Source organism: Zalophus californianus, chromosome 7, assembly GCF_009762305.2.
Source record: "Zalophus californianus isolate mZalCal1 chromosome 7, mZalCal1.pri.v2, whole genome shotgun sequence".
NCBI lineage: Eukaryota > Metazoa > Chordata > Mammalia > Carnivora > Otariidae > Zalophus > Zalophus californianus.
Genome location: NC_045601.1, coordinates 69,539,893 through 69,561,839, shown reverse-complemented (window position 1 = coordinate 69,561,839; position 21,947 = coordinate 69,539,893). Strand labels below are relative to the sequence as shown.

Here is a 21,947-nt window from a genome sequence, read left to right as displayed (position 1 = left end):
TTAGAATTTGTCTGATGTTTGTCTCATGATTAGTCTGAGGTTATGGGTTTTGGTGAAGTTCACAGGTAAAGTGCCATTTTCATCACATCATATGGAGAGTACATACTTGTCAACATGATTTATGACTTGATACTGACTTGATCATCTGACAGAAGTGTTTGTGGTCAGGTTTCCTCACTGTAAAGCCCTCTCTACACCCCATTCCATACTCTACTCTTTGGAAAGAAGTCACTAATGCACATTTGATAGTGTGAAATTATGCCCTGCCTGCTCTATAAATAAATAACAATTTATTTGGAATTCTGCATGGATAATTTGTCTCTTCTCCATTTACTAATTTATTGGTATCAGTATGGACTCATATATATTTATTTTATATTTTGCGTTATAATCTAATACTACTTTAATTTGTTGCTCAAATTGTTCCAGCTTTAGCTCTTGGCTCTTGGGAACTTTCAGTTGGTTCCAGTGCCCTTTTGACACACCTTCATCAATCCTTTTTTCTAAGCTTGAGGAAGATTTTAAAAAATTTTATTAATTAATTTTTAATTTTTATTCATTTATTTATTTTTAAAAATATTTTATTTATTCATTTGAGAGAGAGTAAGCATGAGTTGGAGACAGGCAGAGGCAGAGGGAGAAGCACTCCCCTCTGAGAAGGGAGCCCAGTGTGGGGTGCAGTCCCAGGACCCCAAGATCATGACCTGAGCTAAAGGCAGATGCTTAACTGACTGAGCCACCCAGGTACCCCTAATTAATTAATTTTTTAAAGGTTTATTTATTTATTTTTTTTAGTAATCTCTATACCCAGTGTTGGGCTCAAACTCACGACCCTGAGATCAAGAGTTGTATGCTCTACTGACTGAGCCAGCCAGGCACCCCTTTCATCAATTTTTTTTTTTTTTTTTTTTTTGTGCGCTAGAAGATGCTCTAATTTCATCTTGTGTATTTTTTGCTCTTGTTTTAAAATCAGCCACTTCTTCCAGGAGCCCTGGTCCATTTTAATGGAGAATAGTATTAGAAGCCAAGATGTGAATACTTAGGTGTGCTTACTGCTATTGGGATGTTGTTTTTTAGGCCCTCTCAGCTGATAGAGCAAAGAAATATATGGGTATCTGTTAACTAATGTGTGTGTGTATATATACATACACATACACATATATATATCTATTTTTTTTTTTTTAAGATTTGTTTGACAGGGAGGAAACAGTGAAAGAGGAAACACAAGTAGGGGGAGTAAGAGAAGGAGAAGCAGGTCTCCTGCTGAGCAGGAAGTCCGATGTGGGGCTCGATCCTAGGACCCTGGGATTATGACCTGAGCCGAAGGCAGACGCTTAACAACTGAGCCACCCAGGAGCCCCAATATTTCTATATCTAGAAATATCATTATTTATATCATTATCTATATTAAATTAAATGTATGTTCTTCCTGATGTCTTCAACTCTAATCCATTACCACAGGGATCATTCTAGCTCGTTCTCTTGTTTTTCTGTAACCTCCCACTTCAGTAGTGAAAAATACGGTTCCTACCATCTATCATGCATTTATGTAAATTGTTCATTTCCAATATACATGTGTAATAGTATTAGAACTGTTAACATATAACCCCCTGGGAAGAGAATTACTAACCAGAGGACAGTACTAATGCTAATTGACTTTTAAATGTTATACCATTCTTGCATTTTGGGGTTAAAGCTCACTTGTCTGTAGTGTGTATGTGATTTTTTTTAAAGATTTTATTATTTATTTGGGGGGGCAGAAGGAGAGGGAGAGAGAATCTCAAGCAGACTCTACTGAGCACAGAACCCGCTGCGGGGCTTGATCTTACAACCCTGAGATCATGACCTGAGCTGAAATCAGGAACATTTAACCGACTGAGCCACTCAGGTGCCCTTACAGATTTTATTTTTAAATAATTTCTACACCCAGTGTGGGGCTCAAACTTAAAACCCTAAGATCAAGAGTCTCCTGCTCTTCTGACTGAGCCAGCCAGGCACCCTTTGTTTTTGTTTTTTGTTTAATGGCTTGCTGGATGCATTTGGCTAATTTTTTTAAGGCTGTTTTTATGCACATAAGAAAGATTGGCCTATAGTTTTCCTGTCTTGTAATTTTCCAACTTTGTCCTATTTTTGCCCAGTTTTGATGTCTACACTGTCCTAACTTTATGAAATTATTTGTCTCTTAGCCTTTTTTTCCCTTTCTGCTGTCTGGAATATATTATGTTTTATCTGTTCTTTGAAGGTATTGTAGAGTTCACCTGTAAAACTGTCTGGGCTTGGTAGTTTCTTTATGAATAGATTAAGTGCTGTATCAAATTTTCTAATCATCCTAAATATGTCCATGTTTTCTGTTTCTTCTTGAGTCAGTTTTGGCCAGTTACATTTTTCTAAAAAACTCCATTTCATTGAGCTTTCTTTCAGTAGTATTTTTTTTTCTTTAAGTTTTCATTAAATTCCAGTTAGTTAACATAGAGTATAACATTAGTTCCAGATGTAGAGTCTAAGGAGTCATCACTTACAACACCCAGTGCTCCTACAATAAGTGCCCTCCTTAATTCCCATCACCCATTTAACCCATCCTCCTTGCCCACTTCTCCTCCAGCAACCCCCAGTTTGCTCAACATAGTTAAGAGCCTGTCTGGCTCTGCCTATCTCCTTTTCTCCCCACCATGTTCATCTGTTTTGTTTCTTAAATTCCAAGTGAGTAAAATCATATGGTATTTGTCTTTCTCTGACTGATTTATTTTGCTTAGAGCTTTCTTTCAATAATGTAATCTCTGCTATATATGAAGCTGTCACTCCTTTCTTATTTCTAATGTTTGTGTCTACTTTTCTTGATTAGTTTGGCCCAGCATTTGCCTATTTGTCTTTTCAAAGAGCTAGCGCTTATTTTTATTCATCTTTATAGTGCTTGTTGCTTTTTTTTTTAAAGATTTTATTTGTTTATTTGAGAGAGAGAATGAGATAGTGAGCATGAGGGGGGGAGGGTCAGAGGGAGAAGCAGACTCCCCGCTGAGCAGGGAGCCGGACACGGGACTCGATCCCGGGACTCCAGGATCATGACCCGAGCCGAAGGCAGTCGCCCAACCGACTGAGCCACCCAGGCGCCCTATAGTGCTTGTTGCTTTTTATTAATTTCTGTTCTTTATGTGTTTCTTTCTTTGGGTTTACTTTGTTCTTTTTCTGACCTTTTTTTAAAACTACAATACACATTTGTTGGACCTTTTTCTAACTTCTTGAGTTGGATGATGAACTCATCAGTACGTTGTCTTCTTTTACTCTAAAAGTATTATTTTGATTGTATTCCACAAACTTTGCTTTATGGTGTATTCATTGTGATTCAGTTCTATATTTCCCCATTTCTGTTAATACTTGTTCTTTGACCTAGCTTGCAAATTTCCAAAGGAGCTGGGAAATTTAAGAGTGCATTGTTAACTTCAAATTTTATTGTTTTTTATTTTTTAAAGTGGGCTCCCATGCCCACCGTGGGACTTGAACTCATCCTGAAATCAAGAATCGCGTGCTGCATAGACTGAGCCATACAGGCACCCCTGAATTTTGTTGGTTTTGATAAAAGCACTTCTGTGATACTTGTTGAAAATTGCTCTGTCATGATATATAGTCAATTCTTATAGATGTACCTGAACATAATATAAGTTCTCTGAATTGTTGCATGCAGGGATATGAAATCAAATCAGACCTGTAAGTTTTGTATTCAGACCTATATCTTTAATTAAATGCTAGATCAGCAGAGAAAAGTGTGTTAAAAATCTCTATTACGACTGTTATCTGTATCAGATAGGGTCCAATCAGGAGACAAAAAACCATAAAAACCACACAGTAATTTGAAAGGAGAATTCTTAGAATAAAGAATTATTATTGTTATTATTATTATTATTATTTTTAAAGTAGGCTCCATGCCCAGTGTGGGGCTTGACCTCACGTCCCTGAGGTCAGGGTCCCCTCACGTCACATGCACTACGGGACAACCAGCCAGGTGCCCCTAGAATAAAGAATTATTAACAGACAGTTAGAGTAACTGGAAATTGATTAGTGAGAGTTAAAGATAACTCTAAAGAACATAGGAATAGAAGATGAGAGTGTGCCCATCCTCCAGGTTGAGATAGATCATCCAAGGAAGCGCTGTCTTCCCCCTCATTGGAGGGCGCATGGCTGGGGCTAAGGGAATGGTAGAGAAGTTGCTAAGTGCCCTGCTGGTGACATTGCTTTGAATCTGGTAGAAAAGATGCATAGGGACGCTCCTGTATTCTGGCTGTCAAGTGCTGTGGGATCCAAGAGTTGGAGAAGCTGCCCTCTCCATGAGCCTGGCAGTAGCAAGCTGGGTCCTACAGGAGTCCTTTGTAATAGAAACTCACTTACAGGAGGTGGGTGTGTAGAGAAATTGTGCCCTGTAGGAGCCTGGTGCTGGAGAGACTATCTGCTGCAGGAACTAGATGCCAGAGAAGGATGTTCTGCAGGAGCCTGGCTAGCCAGGCACACTGAAACTAGGAAGAAAAACTTTCCTTGCCAGTGTCTCTTCCGCACTCTACTGAGAAGGTTTAACACTGAGCCAGTTACAAAGGAGAAATATTTACAAGGCCATTCTTCATTATCACAGAAGGGTAGATTTGAAATTGAGAGGCATGATAATTGCCACAGTTCCTTTAACTTTTTATGTGTACGGAGTGAGAAATTACATATATAATTTGACTACTTCATATTACTGTACATATTCTCAGAAATAATTTTGAAGAACTCTTAATGTGACAGATGATATGACTTAAGAAATGAGCAGTCACTTTGTATTAAATTTATAAATAATTAAAAACATACTTTCAGTGGTCAGGGATCTAGAGATTAAGGTGTGGACAATGTTTCCATAAGCAACTGTAGAAAAATTTAAGACTGGTGAGGGACAAAAGATCCAGGCTTTTTCAGTTCTCTTCTATTGATTTCTTAGTTTTAACTTAATAGGCCAAGTAGGTCTTTTTTTTAAGCAATACCTGCCAGGGTAAAAACGAAAACTGAAATGATATGCCATGAAAACTTTGATCTATTTGGTCTCTGTTTAACTAAATCATTATCTCCATTCTGTAAAAAACCCATTGACTGATGTTCCCTCCTCCATATGACAGTTTACAGCTAGTAGTAGGTTACTACTACTATTAAAGTGCCAGTAGTAGGTTATTACTACTAGCTGTAAAGCTCAAAGAAGCCTTTGAGTTTCTGCTCCATCAGTAGAATTTTGCTTTACCCAGAGTCAGTTGTATTAGTTGCCAGATATGATTATACCATTTATTCCTTTTGTAATTACTGTACAGGCTATAGCAGTTGATCAAATCAGCTAATTGGAAAAAATGTTGGAATGGGAAATGTGAGTAATGAATAAGAAAAGATGTATACTTTAATTTTATTTAAAGGAATAACATAAATTGTATCTCTTGTGGTAGAACCATGACCTTTGAGAATGAATCCAGTGATTAGAGTTCTGACTTTTTTTTTTCTTTTTAAGTAAGCTCTATGCCCAACGTTGGGCTTGAACTCACGACCCTGAGATCAAAAGTCACATGTTTTACCTATTGAGCCAGGTGCCCCTGACTTCTTTCTTGCATAAACCACACTCATAAGACATTGCTTATGATTTCCATCACTTTTTTTAAAAAATTAAAGTGGAGTAAGATACTTGTGAATCAGCATAGGTACAGACTAGATTTTCTCTTCCAGTATTTTGGATTATCTCTACCTCACTTGATTTGACAGGCAATTGCGTATGTATCTTACTTAATCACCTCGAGTCTTTTCAGAGCATTCAGCTTAGATTACACTGGAAAAGAACTTACTTTGGCAATGTAATCTTTCATAATACTATTACTTAGGAAAATAAGGAAACTGGCATAATTGGATTTGGTAGTAAATGTAACCTGTTGATAAAGAGTATATCTTGGTGGGAGCAGAAATGTACAGGTGCAGGTATCCTTAATGACCCTCAGTAGCCACCGTTCATTGACCATAGGCACCATTCAGCAAATTTTACTGGCAGAATGGAGAATGTCAGATAAGTCAGTTTGTTTTTTTAAACTGTTTTGGATTCTTTTGTTGCTTCCATTCTTGCCACTATGAACAGCACTGCATTGAATATTCCTTTACATACATTTTGTAACCATGTGCTTGTTATCTGTAGAACACATTACTAGATATGACTTGTTGGGTCAAAGATTATTTGCATTTAAAAATATGATAGCTATTGTCAGATTGCCTCCATAGAGCTTGTACCAGTATACATTTGGGTGATGTATGAGAATACCTCTTCTCACATCTCACTGTATCAGGCCTAGTATAGTATTAAATTCTTTTCTATTTACCTGTCTTACTCTCTTACTGGTAAAAACATGTATGTCTGGAGTTCCCAAGACCAGCCCTAGGTTGGATGATTTGCTAAGAGGACTCATAGAACTCACCATATGGTTGTACTTATTTAGTATGATAGTTGGTTTATTTTTGTATAAAAGTTAATTTGTATTTTGGTCTATTTTATAAAATTAGCCTCATTTACTTTGTGACATGATTTAACTATAATAAGCAAGTTTAAGGTTTTGGAAAATGTTAGGCACTTTCTTTAAAGTGATGATAGAGTGAATTTATTCATTGTGTCCAAATTTGGAAGTTGCTTTTTAACATAAAGCTAGGTTTACTCTCTGTATTGTGCGGTTGATTTTAAGTGGAAAATCTTTATATTTAATACTTTAGATGGCGAAGGTCAAAAGGAAATAGGATCATGGCAGCAGATGATGACAATGGTGATGGACCAAGTTTATTTGATGTCTTTTCTGGTAAGAGCTCATTTTAACTGTCTTTATAAATTTATTTAATTATAAAATAATTTATTTTCATTGATACCACTCATTAACTTTTTCCTCTCACACATAAATGAATTAATACAATAAAGTGCCTGGCAAATAGGAAATGCCTAGTTAATGTGAACTTTCTTATTGTGTGCCTTCAGGTCTCTTAAATTTAATGAAATTAACAACTTTGCCAGTATAAGTGATAATGATATTTATTGTCATATCCAAATAAATACAAAGTAGGTATTTGTTACTCTCAAGTTGCATACATTATTTGTATAATTCATGTGTATTTCATAAGAAAAAGTTAGGTTTTTAATTTTTATTTATTTTTAATTTTTTTTTTTAATTTTTAAAAGATTTTATTTATTTGACAGAGAGAGAGCGACAGCTAGAGAGGGAACACAAGCAGGGGGAGTGGGGGAGGGAAAAGCAGGCTCCTGGCTGAGCAAGGAGCCCGATGTGGGGCTCGATTCCAGGACCCCGGGACCATGACCCGAGGCGAAGGCAGATGCTTAACGACTGAGGCACCCAGGCGCCCCGAGAAAGTTAGGTTTTTTAATATAACAATAGCATAATTATCAATTTCAGTAAATCTAACATTGATACAATACTTTTATTTAATCTGCTGTTTTTATTCTTATTTTATCAGTTAACCCCTAAATTTTCTTTATTATTGTGATTGGAATTTAATCTGTCATTTTAATACTTTAGTTTTTCTCACAGTTTTCTTTCTGATTTTCTTGCCTTCTTTCAAATATTGAATATATTTTAGAATTCCATTCTTTTTTTTTTAAAGATTTTTTTTTTAAGATTTTATTTATTTATTTATTTGAGAGAGAGAGAGAGAGTGAGAAACGGCATGAGAGGGAAGAGGATCAGAGGGAGAAGCAGGCTCCCCGCTGAGCCAGGAGCCTGATGTGGGACTTGATCCCAGGACTCCGGGATCATGACCTGAGCCGAAGGTAGTCGCTTAACCAACCGAGCCACCCAGGTGCCCCTTAGAATTCCATTCTAATTTATATATTAGCTTTATGGACTACACCTCTTTGCATTATTTTTTAGTGGTTGCTCAAGAGATTGCAGTATACTTCTTTAACATTTTGTAGTCTGCTTCCTAGTATTGTACCTTTTCACCCAAGATGTAGAATCTTGTATATATCGTTGTCTTTAACCTCCATTCATCCTTTTATGTTAAAGATGTCATAAACTTCATGAAACAAAGCTGTATTTTTTACTTTAAACCATTCTATGTATCTTTAAAAAAATTAAGAATTAAAAGAAATTAAGAAAAATTAGTCTTTTATATTTACTCAATTATTTATCATTTCTAGTCCTTCTGGTATCCTTTAGTATTCTTCTAGAATAATTTTTCCTCCCCATTCTCTCTTTTCTTCTGGGAATCCAGATATATAGTATGTGAGAACTTTTTGACATTATCCTATAGGTTAACTAAGACTTTTATTGTTGTTTGTTCATTTGTTTGATTTTGTTTTAAATCTTTTTCTCTCTATTCTTCAGATTGGGTAATTTTTATTGATCTGTCTTCAAGTTCACTGGCTCTACTGTCAAGCACATTCAGTGAATTTTTTAAAATTAGAAATTGTAGTTTTCAGTTTTAGGATTTTCATTCTTTGTTTTTTTTTTTTTTTTTTTTTAGCTTATTATTATTTTTTTTAGTAATCTCTATACCCAGTGTGGGGCTCAAACTTATGACCCTGAGATCAAGAGTTGCACGCTCCTCCGACTGAGCCAGCCAGGTGCCCCATATTCTTTGTTTTAATGATTTATATTTCTCTGACCAGATTTGCTATGTAGTAATTTGGGTTGCATTCTGGACACTGAATTCTGTTATGTTCTAGAAACATTGGATTATGCTGTATTGCTCTGAAGAATGTTGTTTTTACTCTTAGCAAGTATTTAACTTGATTGAACTTAAACTTGTCTTACTTGTGGTGGATAGCAGCTGAAAACTTCAGATATTTTAACTTTAGCTGGAGTTTTGGAGTTCTAACCTTTACTTATGTACTTTGGGGGTCACTTGGAGATTTGGGCACAATTTGGGGAATACTCTTTGTGGCTCTCTGGATTTTCTTTCTTAGTTTCTAGTTGCTATTACCACTCCCAAATTCTTTCTCTTGTGCTTCAAGCTATTAGGACTAGAGGTTTCCATCTGAGTTTTTACTGCCCATTGTTGGCTGCAAGTAGGGCCTAACCTTCTACAAAAAGATTGTAATAAAAGGAGGATAGGGAATGCATATAAGACTGTTTTCTTTTTCAGGTATTGTCTCCCCTTCAGTTTTAGCCTGCTTTGGGTTGCTTTTTAGATTTTTAGATCGCCCTTTTTTTTCTTCAGATTGAGGTATAATTACACATAAAATTTTCTATCAGTTTAGGTGTATGACATAATGATTCGGTATTTGTGTATAATGGGAAATGATCGCCGCAATAATAGTCTAGTGGTAGAGCATTTGACTGTAGATAGCTTTTAATAGTTTGCTTGGAGTTTATATTTGTTATCAGCAGGAGGATTGGTCTCATAGAACTACTCTGCTATTACTGGACTTGGAACCTTCTCAAAAGTTTCTTTTTGAAAGTGAGTTTTTAAGCTTCAGTCTTAGATACTGAGTCATAAATCTGTGTACTGAGATCTCTCTGTTTATAAGGATGTATAAAAACTTATAAACAGTTGTCTTTTTTGGTATACGACTAACAAAGTCTCCTTTTCCTGGTTCTTCAGAGTAGGAATAGAAAAACTTCACTAAATGCATAAAATCAGTCTTAACGAGTCTTTGATTTTCTTGCAGCTTCTCCTCTTAAAAATAATGATGAAGGTTCTTTGGACATATATGCTGGGTTGGACAGTGCTGTTTCTGGTATGTAAATTCTAAAATAAAAGAGTTTCATTTTATTTGGTCAGGCTATTAGAAGTATTTATTTTGTTGTTACCAGTTCTCAGAGTAATGCATAGTTCCTGAACAATTTGACCATTCTTTGAAATGATTTTATTTTCTTGACTAAAGTTTGATCAGTAAAACAAACTAGCACTCAGGTTTTCTATCATCTACATCTCAGATTTAACTGGACCTTGAGCAAATATATTTTGTGCCATTAAAATGCAGCTGTTGGTATCTATACATATATTACTACTCATACTGTCACGGCTTACATGATATTAGAACTTTTGAAAAGGGTAGTTGCTATAAATATTTTCAGATGTATCAGTAAGAGTGTGATATGCAGAGAGACTAATGACCTATCCAAATTAGAAACCTTTTCCATAATCAGATATCTCAAAGCTTTGAGCAAATATGATCCTCACATCTGATTTGTTGACACAAGCATTTTAGGTAAATTGGTTTTCCAACCAGTCAGTGTAGATTTGGATGAAATGCTGGAGATGGAGAAATGTATCGCCCTTTGAGTTGAAGTAGACACAACATCAAAAAATTTAGCACATATATTTTCTTTTTTTCCCAGCTTTATTGAGATATAGTTGACATTTAACATTGTATAAGTTTAAGTTATGTAAGTATTGATTTAATGCACATATATGTTGCAAAATGATTACCACTTTAGCCTAAGCTAACACCTGCATCAATCCTGTCACATAATTATCATCTCTTTTTTGTGGTGAGAACATTTAAGATCTATTCTCTTAGCAACTTTTAAGTATGTAATAGAGTATGATTAACTGTAATCACTATGCTGTATTTTAGATCCCCAGAACTTACTCATCTTATAGCTGGAAGTTTATACTCTTTGATCAACATCTCTTCTTCCCCGACCCCCCACCCCAGCCCCTGGTAACCACCATTCTAGTCTCTCTTTCTATGTATTTGGCATTATTAGATTTCACATGTAAGTTGATATCGTACCATATTTGTCTTTCTCTGATTTATTTCATTTAGCATAATGTCCTCAAGGTCCATCCATGTTGCAAATGGCAGGATGTCCTTCTTTCTCACGGCTGAATAATATTCCATTGGGTGTGTGTATATGTTAGACACACACACACACACGTATATATACACCACATCACCTTTAACCATCCGTTAATGAACACTTAGGTTCTTTCCATATCTTGGTTATTGTGATTAATGCTGCTGTGAACATGGGTGTGCAGTCTCTTTGAGATCCTGTTTTTATATCCTTTGGATAAATATCCAGAGGTGGGATTGCTGAATCATATCATAGTTCTATTTATAAGTTTTTGAGGAACCTCCACAGTGTTTTCCATAGTACTGCACCAGTTTATATTCCTGCCAACTGTGCATAAGGGTTCCATTTTCTCCATGGCTTTGCCAACACTTGTCTCGTGGTGGTTGTTGTTTTTTTAAGGGGAGGTCTCTGATACAAACAGCAACCTTTACTGGACGTTTACTTGCTAAGTGTGGCAAGTGCTTTTTATTTTTTATTTATTCATTTATTTTATTGAAGTATACTTGACATATAGACTTATATTAGTTTCGAGTATACAACATAGTGATTTGACAGTTCTCTACCTTATGCAGTGGTCATGGTAAGTGTAGTTACCATTTGTCACTATACAAAGTTATTAAAATACTATTTTTATCTCTTTTAACCTTTTTATCTCTTGTCTTTTTGAAGATAGCCATTCTCACAAGTGTAAAGCAATATCTCATTGTGGTTTTGATTTGCATTTCCCTGGTAATTAGTCATGTGGAGCACATTTTCATGTTCCTGTTAGCCATTTGTATGTCTTTGGAAAAATGTCTATTCAGTTTCTCTGCCCATTTTTCCATCAGGTTTTTTTTTTTGGCTACTGAGTGGTATGAGTTCTTTATATAGTTTGGATATTAACCTCCTTTCAGATACATACTTTGCAAATATTGCCTCCCATTCTGTGAATTGCATTTTCATTTGGTTTCCTTTGCTATGCTGAAGCTTATTTTTATTAATTAATTGATTTTGTGGGGAGAGAGAAAGAGAGCATGAGCAGCGTAGGGAGAGGGAGAGAGAATCTTAAGCAGGCTCCGTGCCTAGCATGGAGCCCCATCGTGGGGCTTGATCACACAACCCTGAGATTATGACCTGACCCAAAATCAAGAGTTGGCCACTTAATCGACTGAGCCACCCAGGCACCCCTGTGCTGAAGATTTTTAATTTGATGTAGTCCTACTTGTTTATTTTTGCCTTTGTTTCCCTTGCTTTTGGTGTCAGATTGAGAAAATCTTTGCCAAGACTAATATCTAGAAGCTTACCCTTGTTTTTTTTTTTTTCCTGAGAGTTTATAGTTTTGGGTCTCACATTTAAGTCTTTAATCCATTTTGAGTTGATTTTTGTGTATGGAGTGAGTTGGGGTCCAGTTTTCCTAACACCATTTATTGAAAGAGCTTATCCATCCCACATTGTATATTGTTGGCTCCTCTGTCATAAATTAATTGACCATATATGTTTCTGGGCTCTCTATTCTGTTTCACTGATCTGTGTGTCTGTTTTTATGCCGGTAGCATACAGTTTTGATTACTACTATAGCTTTGTACTTTAGTTTGAAATCAGGAGATGTGGTGCCTCCAGCTTTGGTCTTCTTTTTCAAGATAGCTTTGTCTGTTTGCTGTCTTTTGTGGTTTCATATGAATTGTAGGATTGTTGTTTCTATTTCTGTGAAAAATGACATTGGAATTTTGATAGGATTCAATCAGAAAGTACATGTTTTAATTTAAGAGCTTTTTGTTTGTTTGTTTTAGACAATGCTTCCAAATTGTGTGTACCATCCCGAAATTGTTTGGATTTATATGAAGAAATCCTGACTGAAGAAGGAACTGCAAAGGAGGCAACATATAATGATGTATGTTTGCCAGAATTAAGGAGTTATTTTACCTTTTGTAGCTTCTGAAGTTCAGACATCAGCTTACTATTAAACATTCTGTGTTTAAGATGTAGCTCTTAGTCTAAAAGAATAAAGTTAGTCTCTGCCTTCAGATCTGCTTTTTAAAACATGTTTTTCTGAATGCTTGTCTAAATTTTGTTATAATTTTGCTTGATTAAATTTAAGTGTCTGAATATATAAAACCTCAATAGGCAATCAGTATGATAAAACATTTTATCTCTTCATGATTTGTACTAAGTTTTAAAATGTCCCAAGACTTAATTCAGACAAATTTCTTTCTACCTTGAATTTTAAGGTCTGGATTGAATGTGAAACTAAACAGTAAGTTTTGGTTGGGACAATTTTTAGAACTAGTAATTTTACTAAGTATCTGTTGGTAGAAATAGACCTTGTCTCTCCTTCATAGTGGATTGATTTTCTAAATTTTAAAATATTCTGAAGTGTCACTTAAGCTAAGAAAATAATTTAGAACGATGCTTAAGTTAATCTTTTTATATCTTACAGTTGCAAGTAGAATATGGTAAATGTCAGCTGCAAATGAAAGAGCTGATGAAAAAGTTTAAGGAAATACAGACACAGGTAGGATTACAGTGAATAGTTTTGCCTTTTTGTTTTTTTTACTGCTCCAGTCAATGAAAGAGAAACTTTACTGAGGCCCGAGGGCCTTTTGCCTTATTTGTGTGTCAAAATGTAATAAATTGTTTTTGTTAGAAATTAAGATGCTAAAGTGTTGGCAGTTTATAAGGAAACTCTTTTTTGTGTTAAGTGAAATAGCAAATCTGGCAAAACATGCATTATTTCCTGTGTCAAGGAAATTGATATAAGAAAACGGATTGATTCGTTAAATGACATTGACATAAAGATCTGTTAGACTAATTAACAGTTAAATAATAGAAAATTAGTGGAGATGGTATCAGTTGGTTTAAAAGAGAATGGTTTGAGGAGCAAAGATTTAGCATGGCTGTTGGGGGAAAATGATGCCTTCACAATTTTTGCAAGAGTGACTTTTTTTGTGAGCATGCTACAGAACACAGGAATGTCATGTCTTGTTCTGATTTTTATTTTTTTTTTTGTAAAGTTGTTTCTTTTTGTTTCCCTTTCCCCCAAAGAACCAGTTAATACTAATAAATTCATTCTTTGTTCATCTGAGAATTAGTACATTGTTGCAAGTTAAACCTAAGTTGTTAAATACAAAGTTTTATTTTTATTTTCAATTTTCAAGACAATGACCCAGGCAGAACTTTCTTCTTGTCTTTTTATTGAAGTTTTTTGTTTGTTTTTTTAAAGATTTTATTTATTTATTTGCCAGAGAGAGAGAGAGCACAAGCAGGGGGAGCACCAGGCAGAGGGAGAAGCAGGCTCCCCGCTGAGCAGGGAGCCTGATGCAGGACTCGATCCCAGGACCCTGGGATCACGACCTGAGCCGAAAGCAGACACCCAACCAACTGAGCGACCCAGGCGTCCCTTTGTTGAACTTTTTATTGCCTTTTCATTTTGATTCCTGTTTTAAGTAGTTTCAGTTGAACTGGCCTTGCTCTGGTGCCAATCAATTTTGAATCTCTGCTTTAAATGAGCATAATAGTTCTTCTCATAGGACTTTTTTGAGAATTAACACAAGATAAAAAGTGTGATGCCTGGCATGTAGTTAGAGCATTCAGTAATCATTAGCTGTATTATGTAAGTTTAATAATCCTGTAAACATATACTTTATTTCTGTATATACTTTAAATATATTTTATGGTGTTTAGAATTTCAGCTTAAAAAATGAAAACCAGTCTCTTAAGAAGAATATTTCAGCACTTATCAAAACCGCTAGAGTGGAAATAAATCGCAAAGATGAAGAAATAAATAATCTTCACCAAAGGTACAATTGAAGGGTGTGGATCTGTTTATAAATCACATGGGTGTTGATATGTGGAATATGTTAAACTTTTGAGTGGAAAGATAGGAAAATGGTGCATTTTACTAAAGTTCTCTCTCTCTTTAAAAGTTTGGTTGGGGCAGTATTCTCCAGAGAATTTATCTCTCTCCTTCCCTTCCACAGTGAGACCTCCAAAGCAGTTACCTAAACTTGCTGTCTTCATTTTCTGTTTGCTGATTTCTGCCTCCACTGGTACACCAAAACAGCTGTCATTTTGGTCAACGGTGACTGCCAAAAGGTTTTGACTTCTGATTTTAACTTGCCCTCACACACTATTTGACATACTTGCCCTTCTTTTCTTGAAATAATCCCTCGCTTTGGCTTTCATGATTCTTAGTTTTCTTCCTAACTTGAGGTTTATTCTTCCATACTTTGCTAGGTTGGAGTTCTTCAAAGCTCAAACCTGTGTTTTTCCCTTTCTCTATCATTATTTTTGTATGAGGTAGTCTCATATGAGGTCAGTTCAATTTATATGGAGATAACTACTTCACATCTGTACAGAGTTTTCAAAATTACCTCATCCAAAATGGAATTTATTATGATCAAATCTCTTCCATATTTCCCAGCTCAGTGATTCCTCATCGTTTATTCAGCTGGTGCAAGCCAGAGACCTAGGTGTAGAATGGCCATTTAATTTATTGCCCACACCAGGACCCTTTTGAGAGTAGAAGCGAGTGCTATTAATAACTGCAGTGAGATTACTTGGCAAATTGGGCCACATAATCACTGTGCCTAGAAGTCATTGACACCTCTCTAATCACCCCTCAGATCTAAATTCATTACCATGTCCTGTTGATTTTTATGTCTTCATAATCTCTCAAATTATTCATTTCTCTCCATTTCTACCATCGTTGTTACCTATCAGCTCTCACTGAGCAGTAGTCTTTGTGCTGGCATCTCTGCATCCATTCTTGCTCTTTCCAGCCTCTGGTTTGTCTCTTCTCAGTATTAAAGCCACAGACAGGACACTTTTTATTTTTTAAAATTTATTTTATTTTATTTTTTAGAGAGGGAAAGGATGGGAGGGCAGGGTGAAGGGAGAGGAAGAGAATCTTAAGCAGGCTTCCTGCTGAGTGCGGAGTCTGATGTGGGGCTCAGTCTCAACCCTGAGATGATGACCTGAGCCGAAATTAAGAGTCAGATGCTTAACCTACTGAGCCAGCTAGGTGCCCCCAGACAGGACACTTTTTAAAGCACAAGTCTGGACATCTCAGTATCAGAGAGTTACCCCACTCTTCACAATATGGTCCTAAACTGCTTTTCAGGCCTTGCCTTTAGCATTTACCTTTGTCCTAGGTGTCATAGCTCTTGTATGTCTCTGGCATTCTTTTGGTTCCTGGATGTACCATGAGCTCTGCCTTTGCATAGACTGTTTCCACTGCCTGGAAGGCTCCTCTCCAACTGCTAAAAACCAACCCATTTTCAGGTCTCAGCATAAACATCCTTTTCACAGGGGTATTAGTTTATTATCCCTGACTAGGTCAGATTTCTCTTTTGTGGCTTCATGTATACTTAAGTTTTTAAAATGATTAATGGGATTACTTGTTTAGTATCTTTTTCTTATCTCCATGTTATCTCTGTGTTACACGCTCTCTGGGCTAGAACTATCTTTTTTTGTTTTTTATTTTATTTTATTATGTTAATCACCATACATTACATCATTAGTTTTTGATGTAGTGTTCCATGATTCATTGTTTGCGTATAACACCCAGTGCGCCATTCAATACGTACCCTCTTTAATACCCATCACCGGGCTAACCCATCCCCCCACACCGCTCCCTCCCCTCTAGAACCCTCAGTTTGTTTCTCAGAGTCCATAGTCTCTCATGGCTTGTCTCCCCCCCCCCCCGATTTCCCCCCCTTCATTTTTCCCTTCCTTACTATCTTTTTTTTTTTTAACATATATTATTTGTTTCAGAGGTACAGGTCTGTTTAGTATCTATCTTTTCACTGAACTGTAAGCTTCATGGAGTAGGGACCATGTCTGTGGATCTTCACCATTTTATCAAGCACCTGGCTCAGAGCCTAGCACATGGCAGACAGTCAATAAATGATTGATGAGTGAGAGAAGGTAATCTAAAATGTGGACTGTATGGCATCATAAAGCACTTTAGGCCTCTTGAAAATGAAGATGGCTGTGTGTGTTTACTAACCTAAATCCCATCAGTCCAACTAGTATAAGATTGCTTCCTGAGATACTGGGGAAATTTTATACATATTTGAATCTTTTATGGGAGGGGTGTGATGTTTGAGATGTTGAACTCTCATTTGAATAAATGAGAGTTGTGTCATTAGATTGATGTGGTTATACATTATCTAATAAATATTCTGCCAAACATTTTCACTTTTTAATTGTGACCTATATTTGGTATTCTAATGGTAAGTGTTTACCATTTGGTTGAAACCTCATGTTTAATAGAAAAAATAGAATGTGAAAATTTAAGAGTATAAATTCTGGAAAGTATATTATGCGAAGGTTTATTTTAAAAGAAAACTTTTCTTTAAAAAGTTTATTTAAGTAATCTCTGTACCCAGTGTGGGGCTCAAACTCATGACTGCAAGATCAAGAGTCACATGTTCTTCTGACTGAGCCAGCTAGTACCCCTTAAAATAAAACTTTTGATAGCATTTTATCTAGTAAGGAGCTATACTAAGTATGCATTATAAGCTCTGTGGGTTAGAGCTATCTTTTAGGAGGTTACAGTTTAATAGTTTATAGGTTTAATAAGTATGACATACATTACACATACGTCCTTTGTCAAATATGAGTTTTTCGTTGGATAAATTTATTGGGAACATCTGCCGTTCTGTGGCTTGTCTATCACTCTTTATTGTGTCTGGTGAGGAATAGAAGTTTTAAATTAAATTTATTTTTATTTATTTATTTTTTTTGGTGGGCAGCAAAGCAAGGTTTATGGAGTGGTAGTGAAGTGATAATACAAAGCTCCCGAGGAGGGAGGGGACCTGAGAGCGTTGCCCAGAAGTTTTTAATTTTAGTAATGTTTAGTTTGTCAGATTTTTTTCTTTTATGGTTAGTGCTTTTTATGTTCTTCTTTCCCCCAGTTGAAGGTATCTTCTAATTGTTTTTTGAGTTAAGATCTGTATTAGTTTCTAAGGCTGCTGTAACAAACTGCCACAAACTGGGTAGCTTAATAAATATTGTTATTTAAATTTATTGTTTTATAGTCCTGGAGGTTAGAAGTCCAAGATCAAGGTGTTAGCAGGATTGATTCCTTCTGGGAGCTATGTGGTGGAAGGATCTGTTCCAGGCCTCTTTCCTTGGCTTGTAAATGGTCACTTTCTTTCTGTGTCTCTTCCTGTTGTCTTCCTTCTACACATATCTGTGTGTCCAAATTTCCCTTTTTTATAGGGATTCTAGTTATAGTGGATTAGGCCCCACCCTGGTGACCTCTCTCTAACTCAATTGCCTTTATAAAGACCCTGTCCTCAAATAAAGACACACTGAGATACTGGGAGGTAAGACTTCAACATACGAATTTGAGTGGGGTGTGGGGCACAATTTAGCTCATAACAAGAGCTATTGTTTTAGGTTGTATGTCACTCATGTCCTCTTTTGTTTTATAAAAATCTCCCCTTATTCCTGAGTCTTTGAAGCTTTGGTGTTCTCTACACATTTAGTACTAATTAGGAATAAATTTATGGAGATTCAGGAAAGTTATGGAAGTTCAGGAAGATGGACTTAAAGTATTACAAAGAACTAAAATGAGCTGTTTACGTTTTAGTATCGGGAAAACTGCCAGTTTTCTGAAACACTAATATAAAACCTTAAGACTTAGGCTTTTGTTGTTGTTAAACAATAAGTACATGCCATTCCCCTGAGAAAGAAGCACAACTCTATATTTCTCTTTATTTTTTGCATAGTATGTGCCACTTTAAGATGGCTGTTGATGCTTTGGTTTACTGTGGAATTGTATGTGAAACAGAAAACTGGGGTAGAGAGCTACATTGAACTCTATGATTAGTGTTGTCTGGCAATGTCTTACCTTTCCTTCTGTTTTAGTTGTGCTAGAGTGAGTGAGGGAAAGAAAATAATGTCACTTGTTCTAAAAGAAATGAATCTGTGGTTAGTTTGGGAGTTGTCTGCCTGTGGTGAGGGAAGTCTGGAAGACATGGCTAAGTGCTGGAATAGAATGGAGAGGTCCTCCAGACTTTGAGCGAAGCAAACGAAAGAGTTTCTTGTCTTGAAAACAGGCCCATTTAGTTGGAAGCTGGAAAGCATCACTCACGTCTTTATATGAAATAAAATTAGTTTTGCCAGTATGTGGGCCCTGAATTTTAAAGTGTTTTGCATGTGGTTAAAATCTGGATTATTAAAAAGCAATTAACTTTTTATTGTTAATTTCTGTTTCTTAATAGATTGTCAGAGTTCTCACATTTTCGCAATAATCACAAAACTGCAAGGACAGCAGATATAGTTAAAACAAAAGATCTTAAATCCAGATCTCCCCATTTGGATGATTGTTCAAAGACTGATCTCAGAGTGAAAAGTGATGTTTCTAAAGATGTACATCATAGCACTTCACTGCCAAATCCCGAAAAGGAAGGAAAATCACATTGTGAAAAAAAGAGCACTTTGTATTTGTCTCCATCTATCGAAAAACACTGTACCAATGGCATTTGGTCACGTTCCCATTATCAGGTTGGTGAGAGTATCTCAAATGAGGATAATAGAAGAGGAAGGAAAGATATTAGACATAGCCAATATAGCAGAGGAACCGATAGAATATGGAAAGACTTAAATACTAGTTGTGATGGTGAACCAAGGAACATAGAGGCTAGTCAAAGGCTACAAGGACGTCCTGAGAAATATGGTAAAGGTGAACCAAAGGCTGAAAGCAAAAATTCAAAGTTTAAAAGTAACACAGATTTGGATTATAAAAATGAACGTATTAGCTTTTCTTGGGAGAAAGAGACCTTTAGAGAAAGGTCATATACTCGAGTTGACTCTCAAAGTGACAAAAAACTAGAAAGATCACAAAATACAAATAGAAAAGAACTTAAGTCACAAGACAAAGAAGAAAGAAAAGCTGATCCAAAACCTAAGTCCATAGTAAAAGACCAGGATCATTGGAGAAGATATGAACGAGCATCACTTCCTCATTCCAAGAATGAAATAAAATCTTCTCATAATTCAAGTAAATACCATCTAGAAGAGAGAAGAGGAAGGGAAGATTGTAAAAGAGATAGAGGTGTAAGTAATCATAGTTTTCAAGAAGGAAGATGTCCATCCTTCCTCTCATCCAGTAGAACTCATAAACACATTGACTCCAAGGAAGTTGATGCTGTGCACCAATGGGAAAATACACCTTTAAAAGCAGAACGGCATAGAACTGAAGATAAGAGGAAAAGAGAACGAGAAAGCAAAGAAGAAAGTAGGCATATAAGAAATGAAAAAAGAACACCTCCAGAACATTTGCAGAAGACTAACAAAGAAACAAAGAAAACCACTACTGATCTAAAGAGACAGAATGAGCCAAAAAGTGATAAAGGTGAAGTCTCTAACAATGTTGTTTCTCAAGGAGCAGATAATAAAGAGCTTGTAATTAAAGCTGACAGTGGTCCAAATGAAACAAAAAATAAAGACTTAAAGTTGAGTTTTATGGAAAAATTGAACTTAACTCTTTCTCCTGCTAAAAAGCAGCCTGTTTCTCAGGATAACCACCATAAAATAACCAATATCCCCAAATCCAGTGGCATATGTGATTTGGAGTGCTTGGTGCAGGCGACAACAGTGACCTGTGTTTCCTCTGTCAATGAACATACCACGGAGGAAACGGATTCAAAGATGTTGGAACCAAAGGTTGCTCTTGCAGCTGTAGCTGAAGTCAGGACCAGTAATCCAGAAAGGAAAATGGAGGAAGAAAGTAGTTTGTTAGTTAAATCTGTTGAGAATACTGTGGATTGTGATGTGCCCATTTGTCGTACAGAGACTTCCTTCTCAGCACCTGTGGAAATGGAGCAAACAGAATCCTTGTTTCCATCATCAACAGAAATAGAAGAAACCATTAATGATACCAGGACAGCAGTTCCTGTAGTAATGGACATATTACAAACAAATGTTTCTCAAAACTTTGGTTTGGAATTGGATACCAAAAAAAAAGATGATTTAAACCCTTGTGTTTCCGAAGGTATGGGAATGGAGGAAGCTTTTTCAGCAGAAGTAGCTAAATCCAATGACAGCATTTTGCAGCCTTCAGTTGAAGAAACTGGCATTTTGCCAGTAGTCCTTTCAGAAGATGGTAACCCCAAATTTGAACCTTCTCTTATAGATACACCACTGGATGAAAGTAAGTCTTGTCATTTGGAGCGTTGCTCACCTAAAGAGACACTAGAATCTTCACTTCAGACTGAGTTAATGGACAGCAGAATGGAAATCAGTGAAACAAACTCAGTATATAATGATGATGAGAATTCAGTTCTGAGCATTGACCTTAATCACCTGAAGCCTATTCCAGAAGCCATCAGTCCTCTGAATAGTCCAGTGAGACCTGTAGCAAAAGTTCTTAGATTGGAAAGCCCATCTCAAGTTCCATTATGTAATAACAGTCATAAAGGTAATGGTTTATATCATGTTCTATAACTCTTTGTGAGAATGCAGTATACATAAGCAAGAAGAATTAGTGCCTTTTCTTTTCTCTCTCTCTCTCTTTTTTTTAAAGATTTTATTTATTAGAGAGAAAGACAGCATAAGCGGGGGGAGTGGCAGGCAGAGGGAGAAGCAAGCTCCTTTCTGAGCAAGGAGCCTGATGTGGGACTCGATCCCAGGACCCTGGGATCATGACCTGAGCCGAAGGCAGACGCTTAACCGACTGAGCCACCTAGGTGTCCCAGTGCTTTTTCTTTTTTGATAACATAATTAACATATTATTCAGACCCCCGTTGTTAATTAGAAATGTACATTGAGCCTTTAATCTAAATTTAGATAATTCTTATTTTTACAAAAGGAGTGGTAGGACAGATTGTTTCAAATACTCTTTGCTTGTTTTCAGATTTTTGTTCAAAAGTCATCTTCAAATGGTGTAGAGTACGTAATGCTGCTAACATGAAGTAAAGATACCCAGAGAATTGGTTGATGGTTATTCCAATGACCAAACTACACCATCACTGAGTACCAACTGAGACCAGTAAAGACACGACATGATTAAGTATTAGGCATTAACATTCTACTAAAAAAAGCTATTAAAATAATGAATCGGGGGTTCCTGAGGGGCTTAGTCAAGTAAGCATCAGATTCTTGATCTCAGCTCAGGTCTTGATCTCAGGGTTGTGAGTTCAGGCCCTGCACTGGGCTCCACACTAAGCGTGG

General features: G+C 36.2%; 1 protein-coding gene across 6 annotated transcripts in view; it reads left to right on the top strand.

The window, feature by feature from the left end:
* Positions 1–21,947, top strand: part of CASP8AP2 (caspase 8 associated protein 2) — a 53,020-nt gene that overhangs the window by 8,101 nt on the left and 22,972 nt on the right. For 5 of the 6 annotated variants that reach the window (XR_003521462.2, XR_003521463.2, XM_027602459.2 and 2 more), the window contains exons 2-7: positions 6,748–6,830; positions 9,653–9,721; positions 12,557–12,657; positions 13,204–13,278; positions 14,448–14,563; positions 18,998–21,195. Coding sequence is in view for 3 of the 6 variants with exons in the window: in XM_027602459.2 (XP_027458260.2) it covers positions 6,776–6,830; positions 9,653–9,721; positions 12,557–12,657; positions 13,204–13,278; positions 14,448–14,563; positions 18,998–21,195 (2,614 nt within the window). In the remaining 3 variants the exon portion in view is untranslated. The remainder of the gene's footprint in view (positions 1–6,747; positions 6,831–9,652; positions 9,722–12,556; positions 12,658–13,203; positions 13,279–14,447; positions 14,564–18,997; positions 21,196–21,947) is intronic. The other variant, XR_003521464.2, reaches the window with a different exon arrangement.